The sequence below is a fragment of the Cucumis melo genome, chromosome 6, assembly GCF_025177605.1.
Source record: "Cucumis melo cultivar AY chromosome 6, USDA_Cmelo_AY_1.0, whole genome shotgun sequence".
NCBI classification, from domain to species: Eukaryota; Viridiplantae; Streptophyta; class Magnoliopsida; order Cucurbitales; family Cucurbitaceae; genus Cucumis; species Cucumis melo.
This window is the reverse complement of record NC_066862.1, coordinates 17,815,290-17,834,393: the sequence shown is the minus strand read 5'-3', so window position 1 is coordinate 17,834,393 and position 19,104 is coordinate 17,815,290. Positions and strand designations below refer to the sequence as shown.

The 19,104-nt window shown below is 40.7% G+C and overlaps 3 protein-coding genes across 11 annotated transcripts in view; 2 read left to right on the top strand and 1 right to left on the bottom strand.

Moving 5' to 3' along the window:
- Positions 1-8,164, top strand: part of LOC103500161 (protein ABA DEFICIENT 4, chloroplastic) — a 21,106-nt gene extending 12,942 nt beyond the window's left edge. For 2 of the 4 annotated variants that reach the window (XM_017047232.2, XM_017047231.2), the window contains exons 4-8: positions 3,390-3,465; positions 6,915-7,015; positions 7,140-7,268; positions 7,360-7,448; positions 7,692-8,164. In XM_017047232.2, the coding sequence (XP_016902721.1) occupies positions 3,390-3,465; positions 6,915-7,015; positions 7,140-7,268; positions 7,360-7,448; positions 7,692-7,839 (543 nt within the window). In that variant the 3' untranslated portion in view covers positions 7,840-8,164. The remainder of the gene's footprint in view (positions 1-3,389; positions 3,466-6,914; positions 7,016-7,139; positions 7,269-7,359; positions 7,449-7,691) is intronic. The other 2 variants (XM_008463375.3, XM_008463374.3) reach the window with 1 other exon arrangement.
- Positions 3,478-6,227, top strand: LOC103500160 (uncharacterized). The gene is made up of 3 exons (XM_008463373.3): positions 3,478-4,623; positions 4,703-4,764; positions 4,884-6,227. Exons 1-3 carry the CDS (start codon positions 4,281-4,283, stop codon positions 4,983-4,985), a joined length of 507 nt encoding a protein of 168 aa, XP_008461595.2. The 5' UTR covers positions 3,478-4,280; the 3' UTR covers positions 4,986-6,227.
- Positions 8,125-19,104, bottom strand: LOC103500159 (transposon Tf2-1 polyprotein). 6 transcript variants are annotated; one of them, XM_008463369.3, is made up of 11 exons: positions 18,847-19,087; positions 18,020-18,212; positions 17,842-17,927; positions 16,592-16,676; positions 10,457-10,535; positions 10,127-10,257; positions 9,948-10,034; positions 9,759-9,871; positions 9,194-9,324; positions 8,910-9,023; positions 8,125-8,426 (listed from the first exon to the last, which is right to left on the bottom strand). In XM_008463369.3, the coding sequence occupies exons 1-10, from the start codon at positions 18,897-18,899 to the stop codon at positions 8,911-8,913; spliced, it is 1,071 nt and encodes a 356-aa protein (XP_008461591.1). In that variant the 5' UTR covers positions 18,900-19,087; the 3' UTR covers positions 8,125-8,426; position 8,910. The 6 variants fall into 6 exon arrangements, 5 of the variants coding, with proteins under 5 accessions (XP_008461591.1, XP_008461592.1, XP_008461593.1 ...); XM_008463370.3 differs by having other exon boundaries at positions 8,125-8,474; positions 18,847-19,086; XM_008463371.3 differs by lacking the exon at positions 18,847-19,087 and having other exon boundaries at positions 17,842-17,923.

Genomic DNA, 19,104 nt, shown 5'->3' with positions numbered 1-19,104 from the left:
GGAATTCGATTCCAACACAGGTATAAGATAGAATGAAATGTAAATCTTTATTGCTTATCAAACTTATCTGTTACAATCTTAGGAATCCAAATTGAAAAATGCCTTCAATTTGTGAAAAGAATAACTCTCCCTCACTAATCTGTAACCTGTCTCTCAAGGTTGAACAAAATTACTACTCAAAGACTTCCTACCTCTTCTCCTCTACGAATTCCCTATTTATAACTTCTTGTTCTACCCGGTGGTTCCCCTCTATTCTGTTACATTTTCAACTGACTTCTATAACTACTTATTCTTTTCCCTTCTACTATATTGATGAATTATTGGTGGTCTATCAATGTATCAAGGGGGTTAGAGATTGACAATCTTAGAATTTTGATATGTTGGCTAAATGGCTCTGGCGCTTTTCTCATTGAACCATACTCTTTATGGCATAGGATTATTGTGAGTAAGCATGACATCCATCCCTTTGACTGGATGTCAAAAGGGGTTTAAGGTGCAAATTGAACTCCCTAGAAGGATATTTCCTTTGAGCTTCCCACTTTCTCTCGATTTACACGTTGCTTTATAGGGGATGGTAAGAATATATATTTTTGGGAGGATCAGTGGGTGGGAGAGAATACTCTTTGTTCTTTATTTTCTAATCTTTATCATTTATCCTCGTTAAAAAATTGTATGGTCTCTGATTGTCTGGTTAGCTTGGAGAATCTTGTGCCTTTTTCCCTTGGTTTCCGTCGTAATTTGACCAATAGGGAAGCGATGAAGATGACCTCTCTTCTTTCTTTGCTTGAGGGGTGTAACTTTAGGGAGCGGGGAGAGGATATTTGTGTTCGGAATCCTAATCTTAGTAGGGGCTTCACGTGTAAATTCATGTTTAGTCTTTTGATTAATCTCTCTCCCCTACTAAGTCAGTTTTTGACGTGGTCTGAAGGGTTAAGGTTCCTAAGAAAGTTAGGTTCTTTATCTGGCATGTCTTGCTTGGTCATGTTAACATTGTGGATAGGCTTGTTAGGGTTTAGGGTTTACGCTTGTTAGGAAAAGGGCTTCACTTGTCAGGCCTTTTTGTTGCATGCTTTGTCAAAAGGTGGAGGAAGATCTTGATCATCTTTTATGGGACTGCCATTATGTGACTGCCATTATGTGACGGCAGTGTGTAGTTCATTTCTACTAGGAATTTCGTGTTAGTTTTGCTGGCTCTAGGATGTCAAAGCGACGATTGAGGAGCTCCTTTCCATCCACCATTCAAAGATAAATGGAGATTTTTTATGGTTGGCTGAGGTGTGTGCTATTATTTGGGACATTTGGGGTGAGAGGAACAACCGGGCCTTTAGAAGTAGGAAGAGGGAGCATAGTGAGATTTGGTTTTTGGCTAGATTTCATGTTTCCTTCTAGGCTTCAATTTCAGAGCACTTTTGTAATTACTCTATTGGTGACATTTTACTTGGTCCCCCTTCGGTTAGTGGGGGTGTTTTGATCGGCTGGTTCTTTTTTTTGTACGCTCTTATATTCCTTCATTCTTTTTCAATGAAAGCTGTTTGGTTCATAAAAAAAATTGATAAGGAAATAGTAAACATTGTATCAAAGAATAAGAAAAATGATGAATGTAAAATAGTAAAACTGTAGCAAATAGTAAATATCGTAGCAAACAGGGGAGTTTTGAATTAGTGTTTATTATAGCTAATTGGAACTTTTAAATAGTATTTACTGTAGCAAGAAGTGATTATTATAGTCTTAGATAGTCTATGTCTCAAACGGCTTCTTAAAGCTTACTTATCAGGAGATAGAGGAGGTGAACTAGGTGTGGCCATACAAAATAAAGGTTGCATCGAGGCTTGTTAACTCAACATGTACTCCAACCAAATCTCATAGATCACACTTTCACCATTATTTTAAGAATATTCTTGGAGTGTCTTTGTGTAATGAATGTGTTAGAATTATTAGAATTAGTGGGCTTAGCCCATTGGAAAGATTTACCCTAAATATTCTTTTCTTCTTTATCACTTTGTATTTTCTATTTATTCCCTCTCGTACCTATTGTATGAATATCAGAAAATAATAAAACTAAAAACATCTTGGTTTTTCTTCCAGTTCTCGGGTTTCCACGCAAGCCGATTTCGTGTTTATTGCTTTCAATATGGTATCAGAATGAAGCAACAACAAAACCCTAGAAATAATTTTAGGAATCACCCAGACCAAAATAGCCACCGCCACCGTTGCTGTCGCCGCCACTACCGTCATCGCCGTCGTCGTGGACACCACCATGGAAAAACTACTCTAATGGATTTAGATGCCGCTGATCTATCCAATAGGCGAACCCTCGCCGTCGTTTGCACAACCTTCTGGCTAGAAACTACTCCACGCGCCGCCTCTGTTGAGCGCGTGGGCCCACGCGCTGTCGTCCGTTAATCTCACCGCCTATCCCATTCGCTTCTACGCGTCTTCACCTGTCCAACCGTCTCACCCTTTCGGTCATCCGCCGCCGCATGCGTCGCCTATCGCCGTTAGACAGCAACCTTTAAAACTGTCAAATTTGTACAGCAGTGCAAATTTGTTCGTCGACCCTTTACAGCAACCTTTCTTCTATAGGAACGGGGCTGACCCTTTACAGCAATAGATCAAGGATTGAAACGGGTGAGTCATTGGCACTCTCTAGTTATGGACAGCCATATGTTTGTGGTTTTGGGATTAATCAAACCTACAGGAGAGCTGTTTTTTAAGTTAGTGCATCCTTGACACAGATCGATCTACCGATGTATTCCAAGAACCCAGTAATTTCGCTTCTTAACGTGCCTTCAAATTATATAACTAACTCTGTTGCCTTTAGTGCTCGATCCTTGACCCATGATAATGGAAAACCAATTCTCGTTTGTGAGCACCACAAGAAACAATGACATACCAAGGATCAGTGTTGGAAATTCCACGGTCGGCTCCCAAGAGGTAACAAACGCTCCTCCAACGAACAACAGAACTCAGGGCGTACCGATGTTAGGGAGACTGCCAGCACCTCTTAGCCAATTGGCCCTACTGCTAGCTAGACCAGCTTTCCTATTCTAAGCGCCATTGCTCAATCAGGTATGTCTCAGTCCCTTGGCCTTATTAGGGTTGATAGGACGAATCCTTGGATTTTGGACTCGGGGGCCACAGATCACTTGACAATTTTCTCGGAGCACTTTGTCTCTTATATTCCTTGTGTCGGCAATGAGAAAATCCGGATAGCCGATGGCTCTTTAGCCCCGATTGCTGGAAAATGACAAATAGTTCTCTTTGACGGTTTCTCCCTCCAAAATGTTTTGCATGTGCCTAAGCTTTCTTACAATTTGTTATCTATCAGTAAGATCACCCGTGAGTTGCACTATAAAGCTACATTCTTACTTGAGTCTGTTTGCTTTCAGGACTTAAATTCGGGAAGGACGATTGCCACTGCCCGGCATAGCAAGGATCTTTACATCTTTAATGATGATACCTCTGGTAGTAGTATCTCTACGACTAGTTTACTGTCTTCCTATTTAGCACCTCTGAATATGACTTTATGTTGTGGCATTTTCGATTAGGTCACCCGAACATTACGTATATGAGATATTTGTTTCCCCATCTCTTTCTTAAAATAGATGTCTCCTCGTTATCTTGTGATGTGTGCATTCGAGCAAAACACCATCGTGTTTCTTTTCTCTCACAACCATATAAACCCACACAACCATTTACGCTTATTCAAAGTGACGTTTGGGGTCCCGCCAAGGTCACCACCTCATCTGGGAAAAGGTGGTTTGTAACTTTTATTGATGATCATACCTGGGTCTACCTTATCATCGATAAATCTGAGGTTTTCGCTATTTTCCAAAACTTCTATCACACCATTGAAACACAATTCGATAAAAAAGTGGCTATTCTTCGGTGTGATAATGGTCGGAAATTCCAAAACCATAACCTTAGTGAATTTCTAGCCTCTAAGAGGATTTGTTCACCAAAGCTCGTGCGCCTACACTCAACAAAATGGAGTGGCCGAGCGAAAAAAACCGTCACCTTCTGGAAGTAGCCTGTTCCTTTATGCTTTCCACTTCCCTTCCTTCATACCTGTAAGGAGATGCTATTCTTGTGATAGCTCATTTAATCAATAGAATGTCTTCTCGTATCCTCCATCTTCAGACTCTCTTAGAATGTCTTAAGAAGTCCTATCCCTCTACTCGTCTTGTTTCAGAGGTTCCTCTTCGTGTGATTGGGTGTACCGCTTATGTCCATAGTTTTGGCCTTAATAAGACCAAATTTATCCCCTCGGGTTCAGGCTTATGTGTTTGTTGGGTATCCCCTTCACCAGCGTGGTTATAAATGTTTTCACCTGTCGTCTAGAAAATACTGTCACTATGGATGTTACTTTCTATGAGGACCGACCCTATTTTCCCGTTAGCCATCTTCAGGGGGAGAGTGTTAGTGAGGAGTCTAACAACACCTTTGAATTTATCGAACCTACTCCTAGTACCGTGTCTGACATTGATCCTCACCCTATAATCCTACCTACAAACCAAGTTCCTTGGAAACCATATGACAGGAGGAATCTCAAAAAGGAAGTTGGATCCTCTATCAGTCAGCCGCCGACTCTAGTCCAAGACTTTAAACCTCCTCGAGATCAAGGTATGGAAAACCCTACTGAACCTTGCACTAATAATACAATGAATGAGAATGACAAGTCTGATGTTGCTGTTTTTGACAGTGGTGATGAGATTGAGGTCAGAACAAAAACCAGTAACAATGAAGCTTAATAGAGCCATACAGGTAAACTTGACAAGTATGATCCTTCTCTTGATCTTCCTATTGCACTGAGAAAAGGTACTAGGTCTTATACAAAGCACTCCGTATCTAATTATGTGTCATACGAGAATCTCTCATCACAGTTCAGAGCTTTTACTGCCAACCTTGACTCTACCACAATACCGAAAAATATTTATATTGCTTTAGAGTGTCCTGAATGGAAGAATGTTGTCATGGAGAGATGAAAGCTCTTGAAAAGAATAACACTTGAGAGATCTGTGCTCTACCCAAGGGACACAAGCCTGGAGGATGAAAATGGGTGTTCACTCTCAAATACAAGCAAATGGAACACTTGGCAGACACAAGACAAGGTTAGTTGCAAAAGGATTTACTCAGACCTATGGTGTTGATCATTCAGAAATTTTTTCTCCTGTTGCTAAGTTGAATACTGTCAGAGTCCTTCTTTCTATTGTTATAAACAAAGATTGGCCTCTATATCAACTGGATGTTAAAAATGCTTTTCTGAATGGAGATCTAATAGAGGTCTACATGAGCCTTTGTCTGGCTTTGAAGCCCAGTTTGGTCAACAGGTTTGTAAACTCCAAAAATCCTTATATAGTCTGAAACAACCACCCAGAGCATGGTTTGACAGATTCACTACTTTTGTCAAGTCCCAAAGATACAATCAGGGACACTCTGATCACACTTTATTTACAAAAGTTTTCGAGACAGGGAAGATTGCAGTTCTTATAGTTTATGTGGATGACATCGTTTTGTCTGGAGATGATCATGCAGAAATCAATCAACTTAAGCAAAGAATGAGTAATGAATTTGAAATCAAGGATTTAGAAAATCTGAAATATTTCCTTGGAATGGAGGTGGCCAGATCTAAAGAAGGCATCTCCGCGTCTCAGAGAAAATACACCCTTGATCTGTTAACCGAGACAGGTATGTTGGGATGTCGTCTCGCTGACACTTCTATTGAATTCAACTGTAAACTAGAAAACTCTGATGATCAAGTTTCAGTTGATAAAGAACAATATCAACACCTTGTGGGTAAATTGATTTACTTATCTCATACTCGTCCTGATATTTCCTTTGCTATGAATGTTGTTAGCCAGTTTATGCAGGCTCCCTGTGAGGAACACATGGAAGCTATCAAAAGAATTATGAGATACTTAAAAACGACACCTGGTAAAGGGTTGATGTTTAGAAAGATAGACAAAAAGATCATTGAAACATACACTGACTCGGATTGGGCAGGATCTGTTGTTAATAGAAAGTCTACTTTCGATTATTGTACCTTTGTTTGGGGTAATCTTGTAACTTCGAGGAGTAAGAAACAAAATGTTGTGGCCAGGAGCAGTGCTGAGGTCGAATATAGAGCTATAAGTTTGGGAATATGTGAGGAAATTTGGCTTCAGAAAGACCTGTCTGATCTTCGTCAAGAATGTGACTCCATTGAAGCTCTTTTGTGATAATAAAACTGCTATTAGTATTGCTAACAACCCAGTTCATCATAATAGAACTAAACATGTTGAGATTGATCGATTTTATCAAAGAAAGACTTGACAGTAGGAGCATATGCATTCCGTACATCCCTTCAAGCCGACAGGTTGCTGATGTCCTCACCAAGGGGCTTCTCAGACCAAACTTCGACTTTTGTTTTAGCAAGTTGGGCCTCATTGATATTTATGTCCCAACGTGAGGGGGAGTATTAGAATTATTAGAATTAGTGGGCTTAGCCCATCGAGAAGATTTACCCTAAATATTCTTTCCTTTTTTATCTCTTCCTTAACGGATTGTTGACACGCGTTTTAAGGTGGGAGAAGATGGAATTTATTTAATTCTAGGGATTAAGGTAGAAAAATTGACAAGCTGGTAGAATCATGGAAAGACCAATTTCTTCCATATCGAAAGCTACAAAAAATGGTCTAACCTTGATATTATCCCAATTCTTTTCACACACAACCGGATGTAGATTAACGTTGTTTTGAAATCTTATCATAAATAAAATATACATCTTTTTCATTCTCTTGTTTTGGAATGTATTTGGAAGGGGAGCCTGATAGTGTTTTATTGTAAAGGAACAATGTATTACTAAGCGTACATTCCCCCTAAAATAACTTAAAACTTCTTTCCAACTTTATATCTGAATGAGCTTTCATTTACAGGGTTGGCAAACGCTCAAGTTGCTAGCAATGCTTTTACTTTAGGTACAATAGCTGTTCTCCCCTTTTATGGCCTCATGGTTTTGGCTCCTAAATCAGAATTGGTATGCTAAATTTGATAATATCTATATATATTTCTTTATCCATCAGTTTTTTTCATTTGCACTGGGTTTCTGAATGTAACCATTCTGACCTCTTTGATGTTTTCTTTCCCTTAAATTTCTGCAGACTAAGAGGTCTATGCAAAGTAACATACCATATGTAGTGCTTGGGCTTCTATATGCATATCTTCTCTACCTTTCTTGGACTCCAGAAACTATGCAGCTTATTTTTGCTTCCAAATACTGGCTGCCAGAGGTTAGTGCTTAGTCCTTTGAGAAATTTCGACCATATCGTAATAGTCCTATGTACTTTTCAACTCATTGTCCATGGTACTTTAAATGTTCAGCTGCCTGGTATATTAAAGATGTTCTCTAGCGAAATGACATTAGCTTCTGCTTGGATTCACCTGCTGGTTGTCGACCTCTTTGCTGCAAGGTTTCTCTCTCTGCCTTTCATTGGTTGCTGTTTATTAATTTGATTCACTTAATCTATGCACTTAGTTTCAGCATATTAAGGTTTGCTAATGAGTTTTCTTTTGAAGAATGAGTAGAATCGATACTTTCATACAATTTTGAAGGAGAGAAAAAGAGAAACTTATTACATAGATGAAGAGCATTATGTAAAATTGAGATTAGAAAATTTTAAATTCTTAAACAGAGCCTTCTCCCAAATCTGCAGGCAGGTTTTCCACGACGGAGTTGAAAATAAAATCGAGACCCGACATTCTGTGTCTCTTTGCCTCTTCTTTTGCCCCATAGGAGTCCTCATTCATGTTATCACCAAAGCACTAACAAATAGAGTTGGCCCCGCAAAACATGGTTCGTAACAGGGCAGGGAGTACATCTCAACTAATGCTTCACCCATCTTCAGAATTTATATTCTAAGGTCGTGTTATCAGAGTTCGGAAGTCAATGCAAACTTTTAGCACCTAATGAACTCCATTATTTTGATATCAATGTTTGTATTCAAACCAACCCATACAATCTTTACTGAAATCTCAGTGAAAGAAATACAGGCGTACCAGCAATACCTCTTGGCCTTTAAATTTTTATGAAACTCAAAAAGAATTTTGATATTGCGGTGGAAGATCAAGAAATTTAGAGAAGAGAACTTGAAAGAGATTTCTTCGTATGAAAACTATCATTAGTCTATGTATTAGTGAAGTTTGAAGTACAAATTAGAGATGAAATGAAAACATAAATTTAGAGGACCTTATAAATTGTCAGCGCTACATATATTCAGCAAAAATTTGAGGCTGCTTGGAAAGCAGACTGTACAAGCATGAAAACATGGTATGTTAGATCAATGCGCACATTTGCTTGATGCAATTCAGTACAGCACTTCGCAGCCGTATAAGAAGATTTTTCTGCCTTACAACAGTTGTAACAATGGGCCAAAACGCCATCTTGTGTACTGCACAGGCACCGAATTGTTTTAGGTTAGGCGTTGAGATCAATAAACCTAAAGGAAATCAGTAAATGGACAAAAAAAGTTGTCAAATTTTCATATGATGTGAATACTGATAAGAGTCTGTTTGGGAGAACGGTCTCAAAATATCCATTCTAGGATCACTGTATGGGTGGTTAGACTTTCTAAATGTTTAATTTTAAAAACAAGTAGTTTTGGAAAGTAAATTTTTGGATAACAATTCAAAATAGCTTTCGAACAAGGGTATTTTTAAAGTTTTTATCAAACAGTTCAAATGAGAATGACTTTGGAAAACACTTCTCTGTAAACAAGTTTTAATAGGGTGCTGACACAAATGCGCATCAAACATTTTACTAACATGGCCCATCCACTAGAGTGGTAGTTCAGAAGATTCAATCGACACAAATATTTCTCAACTAACTTGTAAAACATGAAAACAAAACATAGCAAAGCATGGTAGAAACGTACATCAAGTTGGAAGTGAGGGCATCTGATCCTGGTCGTCCAACAGACCATTTGATGTATCTTGATTCCGAGAAGAATCTTTTCTACTGCGGTCTAAAGAAGTTGCTTCATATATCCCTAACAACCGTTGTCATTTGGTATTAGTCAATCCAATTGAAGAAATGAAAAGCATAGGAAGATTGGGTAAAAAAAGAGATGAGATGGTTCACATGGTGAACTGGGGCAAATTGTGACCTCTATAAAGATTCAAGCAATAACAAACGGAATATATGAAAACTTGAGCATACCAAACCCCAAAATTGAGCAGCAGATAACAAAGCCGACCAGAGAAAAATCCATCTTGTATACAATCTCCAGAAGAATGATGCTTCCACCAGCTACCATCAAATGTCTTGGAGAAGAAAAAATCATGTGCAGTCTACAAAGACACAAGAGTATGTTATTTTCAGAGTCTTCAAATGAATGAAACTGGTGAATAATCTGTAATGTAATGTAGAAATTCATACAAGGCCACTGAATATAACACTGTCCTCCACAACAGAAACCGTTATTTGTCTCTCTTAACAAATATATATGACGAGCAAAATTACGTGGGATACAATCTTCATTCCAAAATGTAAGAGGCTCTTGCAGACACAACCACCAGTTCACCCACTCATCTTACAACCCATGCTTAAATAGTATTTTGTTAGGGCTTTGAAGGTTACAATCCTTGACTTAGGGAAATAATAACATTTTGCAACTGTTGGGTGTTCACCATGCCTAGGACAGAAAGGAAGAAGAGAGGATGGGGGACAAATAGTGAACATTTCCATAATTGGAATGCCCATCACTTTTGATTTATATAATTACCTTTCTTCAGCAATGCTGTCAACGTAGAATATAAGAATAACACCAAATATTATAGTGCTTAAAAATGCCCAAGTAGAGAAAGGAAGCTCGCTGCCGTTATCAGAAGTTGATCCCTGAAGTTACGACAATGAAGAAAAATCAAACACTACTTCAGGAATTAATGTATTCAAAAATCCTGCTGGAACTTACAATTATCATGTCCCACATGGCTATAGGAAAGAGAAAACAAGTCGCAGAAGCCATTGTTATAGCATGAAGTCGTCTTTTAAGTTGATTCTGAGGTGCATTATAAAAGTAATCTCACATGAGAATGGCATTAGTAGCTTAAATATCAAAGAATACAAAGTAAAATGAATATTAGACAACACCTTAAGTGAAACACGCCGAGCAATGACCCTTCGCAATGCTGATAAAATTCCAGCAAAGATGGGTATTACCATTTCTTTCAAACCCAACGCTTCTTCTGTCAGACCCTCAGAGTCAAAGCTATCTTTCCGAGGTAGTCTCAAGTTAAAAGTTCACAACATTTTTTTGATATAGGAATGAAAATGCAGAAATACTAAAAGAAATAGGAATGATAAATAAATAATAATAACAATAATGTACGAAAAAGAAGAAAAAGAATCCAAAGGTTGCAACAAATAATCACAGCCACTTGCTTTCATACATACAGTTCCAATTGAACTTCCAAAGGATATAGAAGGGAAAATGTGTGGCCATGGCCCACCCTTGTGCTAAGAAGTAGAAAGATACCAACATTGCAATGAGACCGCCAACCTGATATGATATTTAAAGGAAAATCTGGTAATTAATCTAAAATTGAAACAATCTACCATACCTACAGTGAGACTCTCACAAGTTTCAAGTTTCAAATTAAACTGCAAGCCTAATTTAGAAGAAGACTTCAGATTCAGATAAAGCAACACTTCTACAACATACTGTTAAGACACTCCCAGTTCCTTTTCTATTTCCTTTCAAAATTCAGATTACAGCCCAAGAACTAAATAACAAAATAACACTAAGCTTAATAATATAGTCTCACTGAGCTTGTAGGAACACTCAAGCTTGCGAACAATACACACAGAGAAAAGGAAAAAACAAAACACAATAACAAGGAATTTCTGCCCTCCTTCCTTGCTACCAACCAGCTACTTAAAACACAAAAAAAACACAAAATAAACAAACGGTAACCTGTGCTGCACTCTCCCCTCTCAGGAGGTGGCTGCCCTGCCTTCTGCTTCAAAACATTCGTACCCTTCTCTGTGCCTCCTGTCCCCCTTTTAATCCCCACTACTAACGGACTGTGGGTCCCCTCTCTGGTCCCCATCCTCCTTGCTTTCTTCCCCTTCAACACGTGCCTGCTCGGGATTGGTTTCATGGTTATGATCTTCTTTGCCACTTGTCTCCCCCTCATTGGTTTCATGTTTTTTCTTATTCTTCCTATGATACGTAAATAGAATTGGTGGCCTAGCATCACTCTCCTCTTCCAAATCCACCTTGTCCTCAAGGTGGAATTCCGGAAATTGATATTTCATGTCAGTGCAACTCTCCCATGTCGCCTCGTGTGGGGGCAGTCCTTTCCAACTGATCAAGGCTTCCCATTCCCTAGTAGATGGATTCTTGCGATAGCCGTAAACCTCTTCCGGTTGTGTGATCCATTCGTGGTTTTCATTGATGTATGGAGTCAATGATTGTACGGTTTCTCCTCTTCCGACCGCTTTCTTCAACTGGGATACATGGAACACGGGGTGGATAGCAGCCTCAGCGGGTAGTTCAAGTCTATATGCCACCTTCCCGATCCTTTCTAAGACTCGATACGGTCCGAAATACTTTGGAGACAGCTTTTCATTTCTTTTCTTTCTGATGGATGCCTGTCTGTAAGGACGCAATTTGAGAAACACCATGTCCCCTTCCTGAAATTCTACTTCCCTTCGTTTACTGTCAGCTTGTTTCTTCATCCGTTCTTGTGCTAGTTTCAAGTGTTCCTTCAAGGCCCCCAGCGTTATATCCCTGTCTTTCAGCTGCTGGTCTAGCGTTGAATTAGGTGTCTCCATATCTCCATAATAAATCAAGGGAGGAGGTAAACGTCCATAGACGGCTTGAAAAGGAGTAATTCCAATCGAACTATGATAGGTTGTATTGTACCAGTATTCGGCCCAATGTAACCACTGGCTCCACTCCTGTGGTTTTTCCCCACAAAAGCACCTCAAGTATGTCTCGACACTTTTATTTACCACCTCGGTCTGCCCATCCGATTGGGGGTGATATGAGGAGCTCCTGTTCAGCTTAGTACCTGCCAGACGGAAGAGTTCCTTCCAGAAATGGCTTAGGAAAACCTTGTCCCTGTCGGACACTATAGACCTCGGGTACCCATGGAGTCTGACCACTTCCTTTATAAAGGTTTCAGCCACCATCTTGGCCGTAAACGGATGCTTCAGCAACAGGAAATGACTATATTTACTCAACCTATCCACCACCACCAGGATCACATCCCATCCCTTGGATTTTGGTAGTCCTTCAATGAAGTCCATGGAGATATCACTCCATATTGCATCTGGAATTTCTAAAGGCATCAGTAGCCCTGCTGGGGTTAAGGCTGATGACTTGTTTCGTTGGCAGATGGCACACTCTTCACAGTATCGCATAACATCCCTTTTCATTCCCTTCCAATAAATTTCCCCAGCCAGCCGCTTATAAGTTCTTAAGAACCCCGAGTGTCCTCCGAACACAGAGTCATGGTAGGTGTGCAATATCGTGGGAAGCAAGGTGGATTTGTTTGAGACTACCAATCTTCCCTTAAACTTCAGCACCCCCTGCTGCAGGGTGTAATGGGGTATCTCCATCCCTTGTTCTTCGATCAACCGGATGATTTCTCGCAGCGCTGGATCTTGCCTGGTTTCTTCTTTGAGGATCTCTACATCTATCAAAGCAGGAGCTGTAATTTGGTTCAGTTGTGCTGTTGGAGTTATCCTGGATAAGGCGTCGGCTGCTTTGTTTTCCAGCCCGGGTTGGTAAACTACCTCAAACGAATACCCCAAGAGTTTTGCTACCCACTTCTGGTATTGGGGCTGCACCACCCGTTGTTCCAACAAATACTTCAGCGATCTTTGGTCTGTCTTTACCGTGAACTTCCTTCCCAGTAGGTATGGCCGCCATCTCTGGACTGCAAGGACTACGGCAATTAATTCTCTTTCGTACACTGGCCTTGATCTGTCTCGAATACTCAAAGTTTTACTGAAATACGCCACCGGCTTCCGGCATTGAGTCAGCACAGCCCCCACTCCGAACCCTGAAGCATCGGATTCAATTTCGAAAGGCAGGCTGAAGTCGGGCATAGTGAGTACCGGAAGAGTCATCATGGCTCTCTTAAGTTTACCAAAGGCTGCCTCCTCTTCTTCACCCCATTTGTACGCACCTTTCTTAAGCAGCTGGGTAAGTGGCGCGGCTATTGTTCCATAATTCTTAACAAAACGCCGGTAGTAGCCCGTCAGTCCTAGGAAGCCCCTAACTTCCCGCACATTAGCCGGAGTTGGCCATTCACTCACTGCCCGTATCTTTTCTGGATCTGCTTCGATACCTTGTTCCGAAATGAAATGCCCCAAGTAACTAATCCGCGGTTTTGCAAAGCTGCATTTCTCCATATTCACATATAACTCCTTTTCTTGGAGTAATCCTAGGACCACTTCTAAGTGCTGGAGGTGCTCTTCCATCCCTTGGCTATACACTAAAATATCATCGAAGAATACCAGCACAAACCTTCTCAAATACGGCTTAAACACTTGATTCATCAGGGCTTGAAAAGTCGAGGGAGCATTGGTTAATCCAAACGGCATCACCAGGAATTCATAATGCCCTTCATGCGTTCTGAACGCGGTCTTCTCGATGTCTTCTGGGCACATTCTTATTTGATGATAACCGGCTTTGAGATCGATTTTAGAAAACACACTAGCCCCCTTCAATTCATCAAACAATTCTTCTATCACCGGTATAGGGAACTTGTCGGGGATCGTGACGTTGTTCAATGCCCGATAGTCTACACAGAACCGCCAGCTTCCGTCTCTCTTTCTCACTAACAGAACCGGGCTGGAGTACGGGCTTTTGCTCGGACGAATAATCCCTGAGGTCAACATCTCATCCACCAGTCTTTCCATTTCTTCCTTTTGATGATGCGCGTACCGGTATGGCCTTACGTTGGCTGGATCAGCTCCACTCTTCAAGTAAATGTGGTGATCAATGCCACGCTGGGGTGGGAGTGTTGAGGGCCATTCAAACACGCGAGCAAACCGCTGGAGCAGGGCTGCTATTGGTTCCGCGTTCATCTCCCCTGGCTCTCTATCCTGTTCATACTCTTCCAACGGCCCACACTCTATGGTTCTGCACTCCACGAGGAACCCCTGATCATCAGCTCCCCACGATTTCATCAGATTCTTCAAACTTACTCGAGCTTTGGTAAGGCTCGGATCCCCCCGTATCACCACCTTCTTCCCCTGATGATGGAATGTCAACACCAGCCTTTTCCAGTCGACTTCGGTCACTCCCAGAGAGTGGAGCCACTGCATCCCTAGGATCATGTCTACTCCTCCCAGCTGCAGAGGTAGGAAGCTATCTGTCACCTTCCAACCTTCCAAGTGCACCTCGACATCCTGGCACACCCCCTTCCCTTTGACTGCTGTTCCCGACCCCAGGATCACTCCATAGTTCGGTGTCTCCTGCAATGTTACTCCCAATCTGGTCACCAAATCTTCCGCAATGAAGTTGTGTGTCGCCCCACAGTCGATCAGAATCACTACCTCTTCTCCTCCTACCTTTCCCTTGACCTTCATAGTTCCCGGGTTATTCAATCCCACCACGGAGTTAAGCGACAATTCGATGTTTAAGTTCTCCACGCCTTGCACGTCTACTTGTTTCATCTCAGCCTCCGCATCAAAGAATTCCTCCTCCACAATCTCTAACTCTTCCCCTCCTTCTTTGACTACGAGCATCCGGAGCTCCTTATGTTCTTTCAATTTGCATCGATGCCCTGCAAAGTACTTCTCCCCACAACGGAAACACAAGCCCTTTTCTCTTCGAGCTTGGAACTCTGCGTCAGACAACCTTTTCGTGGGCCCTTCCCGTCGGTTATCCCCCGTAGCTACCTCTCTTAGGGTGATCGTTCTCATTGGCCAACTTCCACTGGTCGTTCCTTCTTTCGTGGCTGTCGCTATGGTGTTCTTAGTTTGCAGGGGTTTATGGCCCGTTTTACTATCGTAGGCACTGATCAGCCCACATTCCCTTCGGACCATTTCCCTATTTTCTATCTTCAAAGCCAGCTTCATCATCTGGGCCAGCCCATTGGGCTCCAGGGTTTCTACTTCAGACTTCAACCATGGGCTTAACCCGTTCATAAACGTTTCTTCTAACACCACCGTAGGTAGGGAAGCCACCGGAGCCAGTAGCTTGTCGAAACGGTTCCGGTATTCCTCGACTGTGGTCTCCTGCTTGATCGTTAAGAACCTGCCCACCAACGTTCCTTCCCTGGTCGCTCGGAACCTCACCAGCATTTTCTGTTTTAAATCATCCCAGCCGGCAAAAGCTTCCCGCTCTTCTTGTGATCGGTACCAATCCAACGCAGGCCCATCGAAACTGATCACCGCCACCGTGAGTTTCTCTGAATCCGTCAGGTTGTGTATCTTAAAATATCGGTCTGCTCGGAAAAGCCATGAGTCGGGTTCGGTTCCATCGAATACTGGCATCTCCACCTTCTTAAACTTACTCCGATCTACTGATCGCTCTTCCTCTGTTTTCGTTTCCAGCTTCGGCTCTTCAACCATCGCTAGAGGTGACGCCTCTGCCATGGTGACCTTGCTAGTAGATCCTTCTTCTATCTTTCGTTCGGGAGAATCTTCTTTAACGATTCCTTCAATGTACTTCAATATCACCTGCTGCTGTTGCGCCTGTTTGTCGATCTGAGAGTTCATTTCCGTGATGCTTTTGGCTAACAAGGCTATATTCTCCTCTATCACCGGTAGCCTTTTCATTTCCAACTCCACCGTCTCCAACCTTTCTTCCACTGCTTTCGTCATGGATACGTTTTGCCCAGGTATGATGCTCTGATACCAAAAATGTTAAGACACTCCCAGTTCCTTTTCTATTTCCTTTCAAAATTCAGATTACAGCCCAAGAACTAAATAACAAAATAACACTAAGCTTAATAATATAGTCTCACTGAGCTTGTAGGAACACTCAAGCTTGCGAACAATACACACAGAGAAAAGGAAAAAACAAAACACAATAACAAGGAATTTCTGCCCTCCTTCCTTGCTACCAACCAGCTACTTAAAACACAAAAAAAACACAAAATAAACAAACGGTAACCTGTGCTGCACTCTCCCCTCTCAGGAGGTGGCTGCCCTGCCTTCTGCTTCAAAACATTCGTACCCTTCTCTGTGCCTCCTGTCCCCCTTTTAATCCCCACTACTAACGGACTGTGGGTCCCCTCTCTGGTCCCCATCCTCCTTGCTTTCTTCCCCTTCAACACGTGCCTGCTCGGGATTGGTTTCATGGTTATGATCTTCTTTGCCACTTGTCTCCCCCTCATTGGTTTCATGTTTTTTCTTATTCTTCCTATGATACGTAAATAGAATTGGTGGCCTAGCACATACATCCAGTTACCCCCTACAACCTACTTACGACGTTAGGTATGTGGATGACATAATAATAAAGAATTAACAATGTCATAGTAGAATCTTATAAATACATTAGATTAGATTGAAGCCCTCACATATATGGCTGCCTATAACAGCATTAAATGAATACAAAAAAGCCTAAGAATACAAACGTAGATTAAACCAAACCTTTTTCCAAACAAAGCCCCTCCGACCATGCAAAACAGCTGAAAGCACTCCAAGAACAGCACCAGAATACTCGGCAAGTACAGCCCTAATTTTATATATAAAAAAAAAAAGAACAAACGACAATAAAATAAGTTAACCACAAGGACAGAAGGCAAGAAAAAATAAACATGACATGGCAATAAAGCATCCATAAATATTCCCATTCCATCCCATAATAAATTCCTAAATCGCTGTCTAAGTGAGCTCGAAATGACTCATGGGGTACCACGCACCCAGTAGAAGATATCAATAGAGAGTGGTTGGTTAATTTTTTTCATCAAAAAACAGAACTTTGTAGATACAAGTATTGCGTTCAAAAAGAGGAAGAAAGATAACGGGAGAAATCAGGCACCTTAATAACATAAAAGGAAAGACTTCAATAAAAAAGAAACTAGAACAATTGACTCTATTCTGGTAAGTGTCTTGTCAAACTTGCCAAATTAAACATACAAAAAAATCCTCCTTCCTTTCTATCACAACACCTAAAAACATTAGGAACTACCCAGCACAAAATCTTTCTTTTAAGCCCTTCCACCAAATATCTGAGCAAAGAATAAATCACGCACCTTGAAGGAAGATCGAAAGAACATCAAATTCATATAGAAGGATGACCCAAAATCTTTTTCAAACTGATCTAGAAATAAATTATTAAAATAAAAAGGTTTTGTCTTCTGTAATAAGTATTGAACCTTCTTACAGACAGAAATGAAAGATTGAATTTTCAAACAGGTCTCTGTTAAACCTAGCAAGATCATAAGAATCAACCAAAAAATTGAAAGATGAGTATTTGGTAAGTAGATTTATGCACTGGATTTCCCGAAGGACAATAGTTTCCTCCAAAATATAACTCAGAATCAGAATAGTATTAACTATCCAATCTATCTTATTCTATTAACAATTTGTACTTCTAGTATTTCAGACCCTAATGAGGCTAAGTTTTCTATAAAACATGACCATCTAATATATTCGTATGCTGAAAATAGAAGAAAATTCTTGATCAATCTAAAAGATAAGAACAAGGAATATATGAAACAGTATGATTATACATTATATATTGTAAACAATGTGATCATACTTATATTCATCCTGATTTAGTTGAATCTCAGGGACATTTTCCATAAAAAACATGAGTTTATATGGTGCACGTGCACCCATGCACCATTCATGTATGTGCTATAAAGAAGAGCAAGTGGTATTTTATTATCACCCACCTCAGAGGTCCACAGGCTTTAAGACCCTTTCCCCACAAGATAAAGTACAAAGCGGTAATGGCACCATTAATCACAGAAGGAACTACCTAAAACAGCAGGTTAGATCTAATAAACAACTGACGAATTAATATGAGGAAATTGTAACAATTGGTTCTTACAGCTAAATTTTCTACTTCACCTGAGTATTCGAGAGAGGCTTTCCCTTCCAAGGCTTTTGCAAAGTTAAAAATATGATGGCCGCTGGGGCCAAACAACAAAAAAGGAAAAGTACAACTGAAGCTCCAGTCTGAGAAAAATAGCGATACATTGAATAGATTGACCATATACGAAAGAAATTTCCAACCATGTGGATTATCTGCAATGGTGTATGTCTGCAAAGAAGGTGTCACCAGCATGAAATAACAATCATACAATAAGAGAAGGATACAACTTTATACTAAACCAAACCAACCCGTTTAGCTGATCTAAGATAGCATAAAATAGCTAGCAGCCTATTGAATCAATAAAACTATTCAGGATTATTTTGTCAAAAGTTTGCACACCAATTTTTGCTAGGACTTGAGTGTGTTGAAAACGAGAAGAGGAAAACAAGTATTGACCACTGCTTTCCCCATAAACTAAATTGGAGGAATCGCATGGTGGTTAAGGCTGTGCAATCGTTTCACTCAAGCAATTTCAACTTTTCGCCAATTCATTATAGCCACTTCCCACAAATAAATTGCCATAAAACTTAAACTACAAGTAATGTTGTGACCATTCCAGAATCCAGCAGCGTGGAGTTGGTGATAAGATAAAGTAGAAAACCACCGCATCCAAATTCTAACCCGCAGTGTCCCTTAGCTAGGGACTAATCCCAATTCCCCAAAGTAGAAATTTTCAAATTAGATTCGGAAAACTAAATTTGTTCTATGTTCCGGAGTTGTCTAAGGGACAGAACAGAAGGGTAGAAGCACAATAAGGAAAGGAAGAGAAGCATGAAATTGGGAAAAAGAAAATAGAGAAGACCTGAAATTAGGCGAAGATCCTCGATCCTCAGTCATTGGCCTCGGTGACATCATTGTCCGAAGCTGAGAAGCAGTGAATCAGCGCCGTCGACGGCGGAGGAGGAGCAAGTGATTCGAACAGCAAGAATTAAAAAGAGGTGGATGGAGAAACAATGGAGTTCAATGGTTGCAGTGACTGAACTTCTCTTCTTCTCCAAATTCTCCGACGATTCTGTCTCTCTCTCTCTCAATTTCAAATGCCGACTTTTTTGGGCCGTGG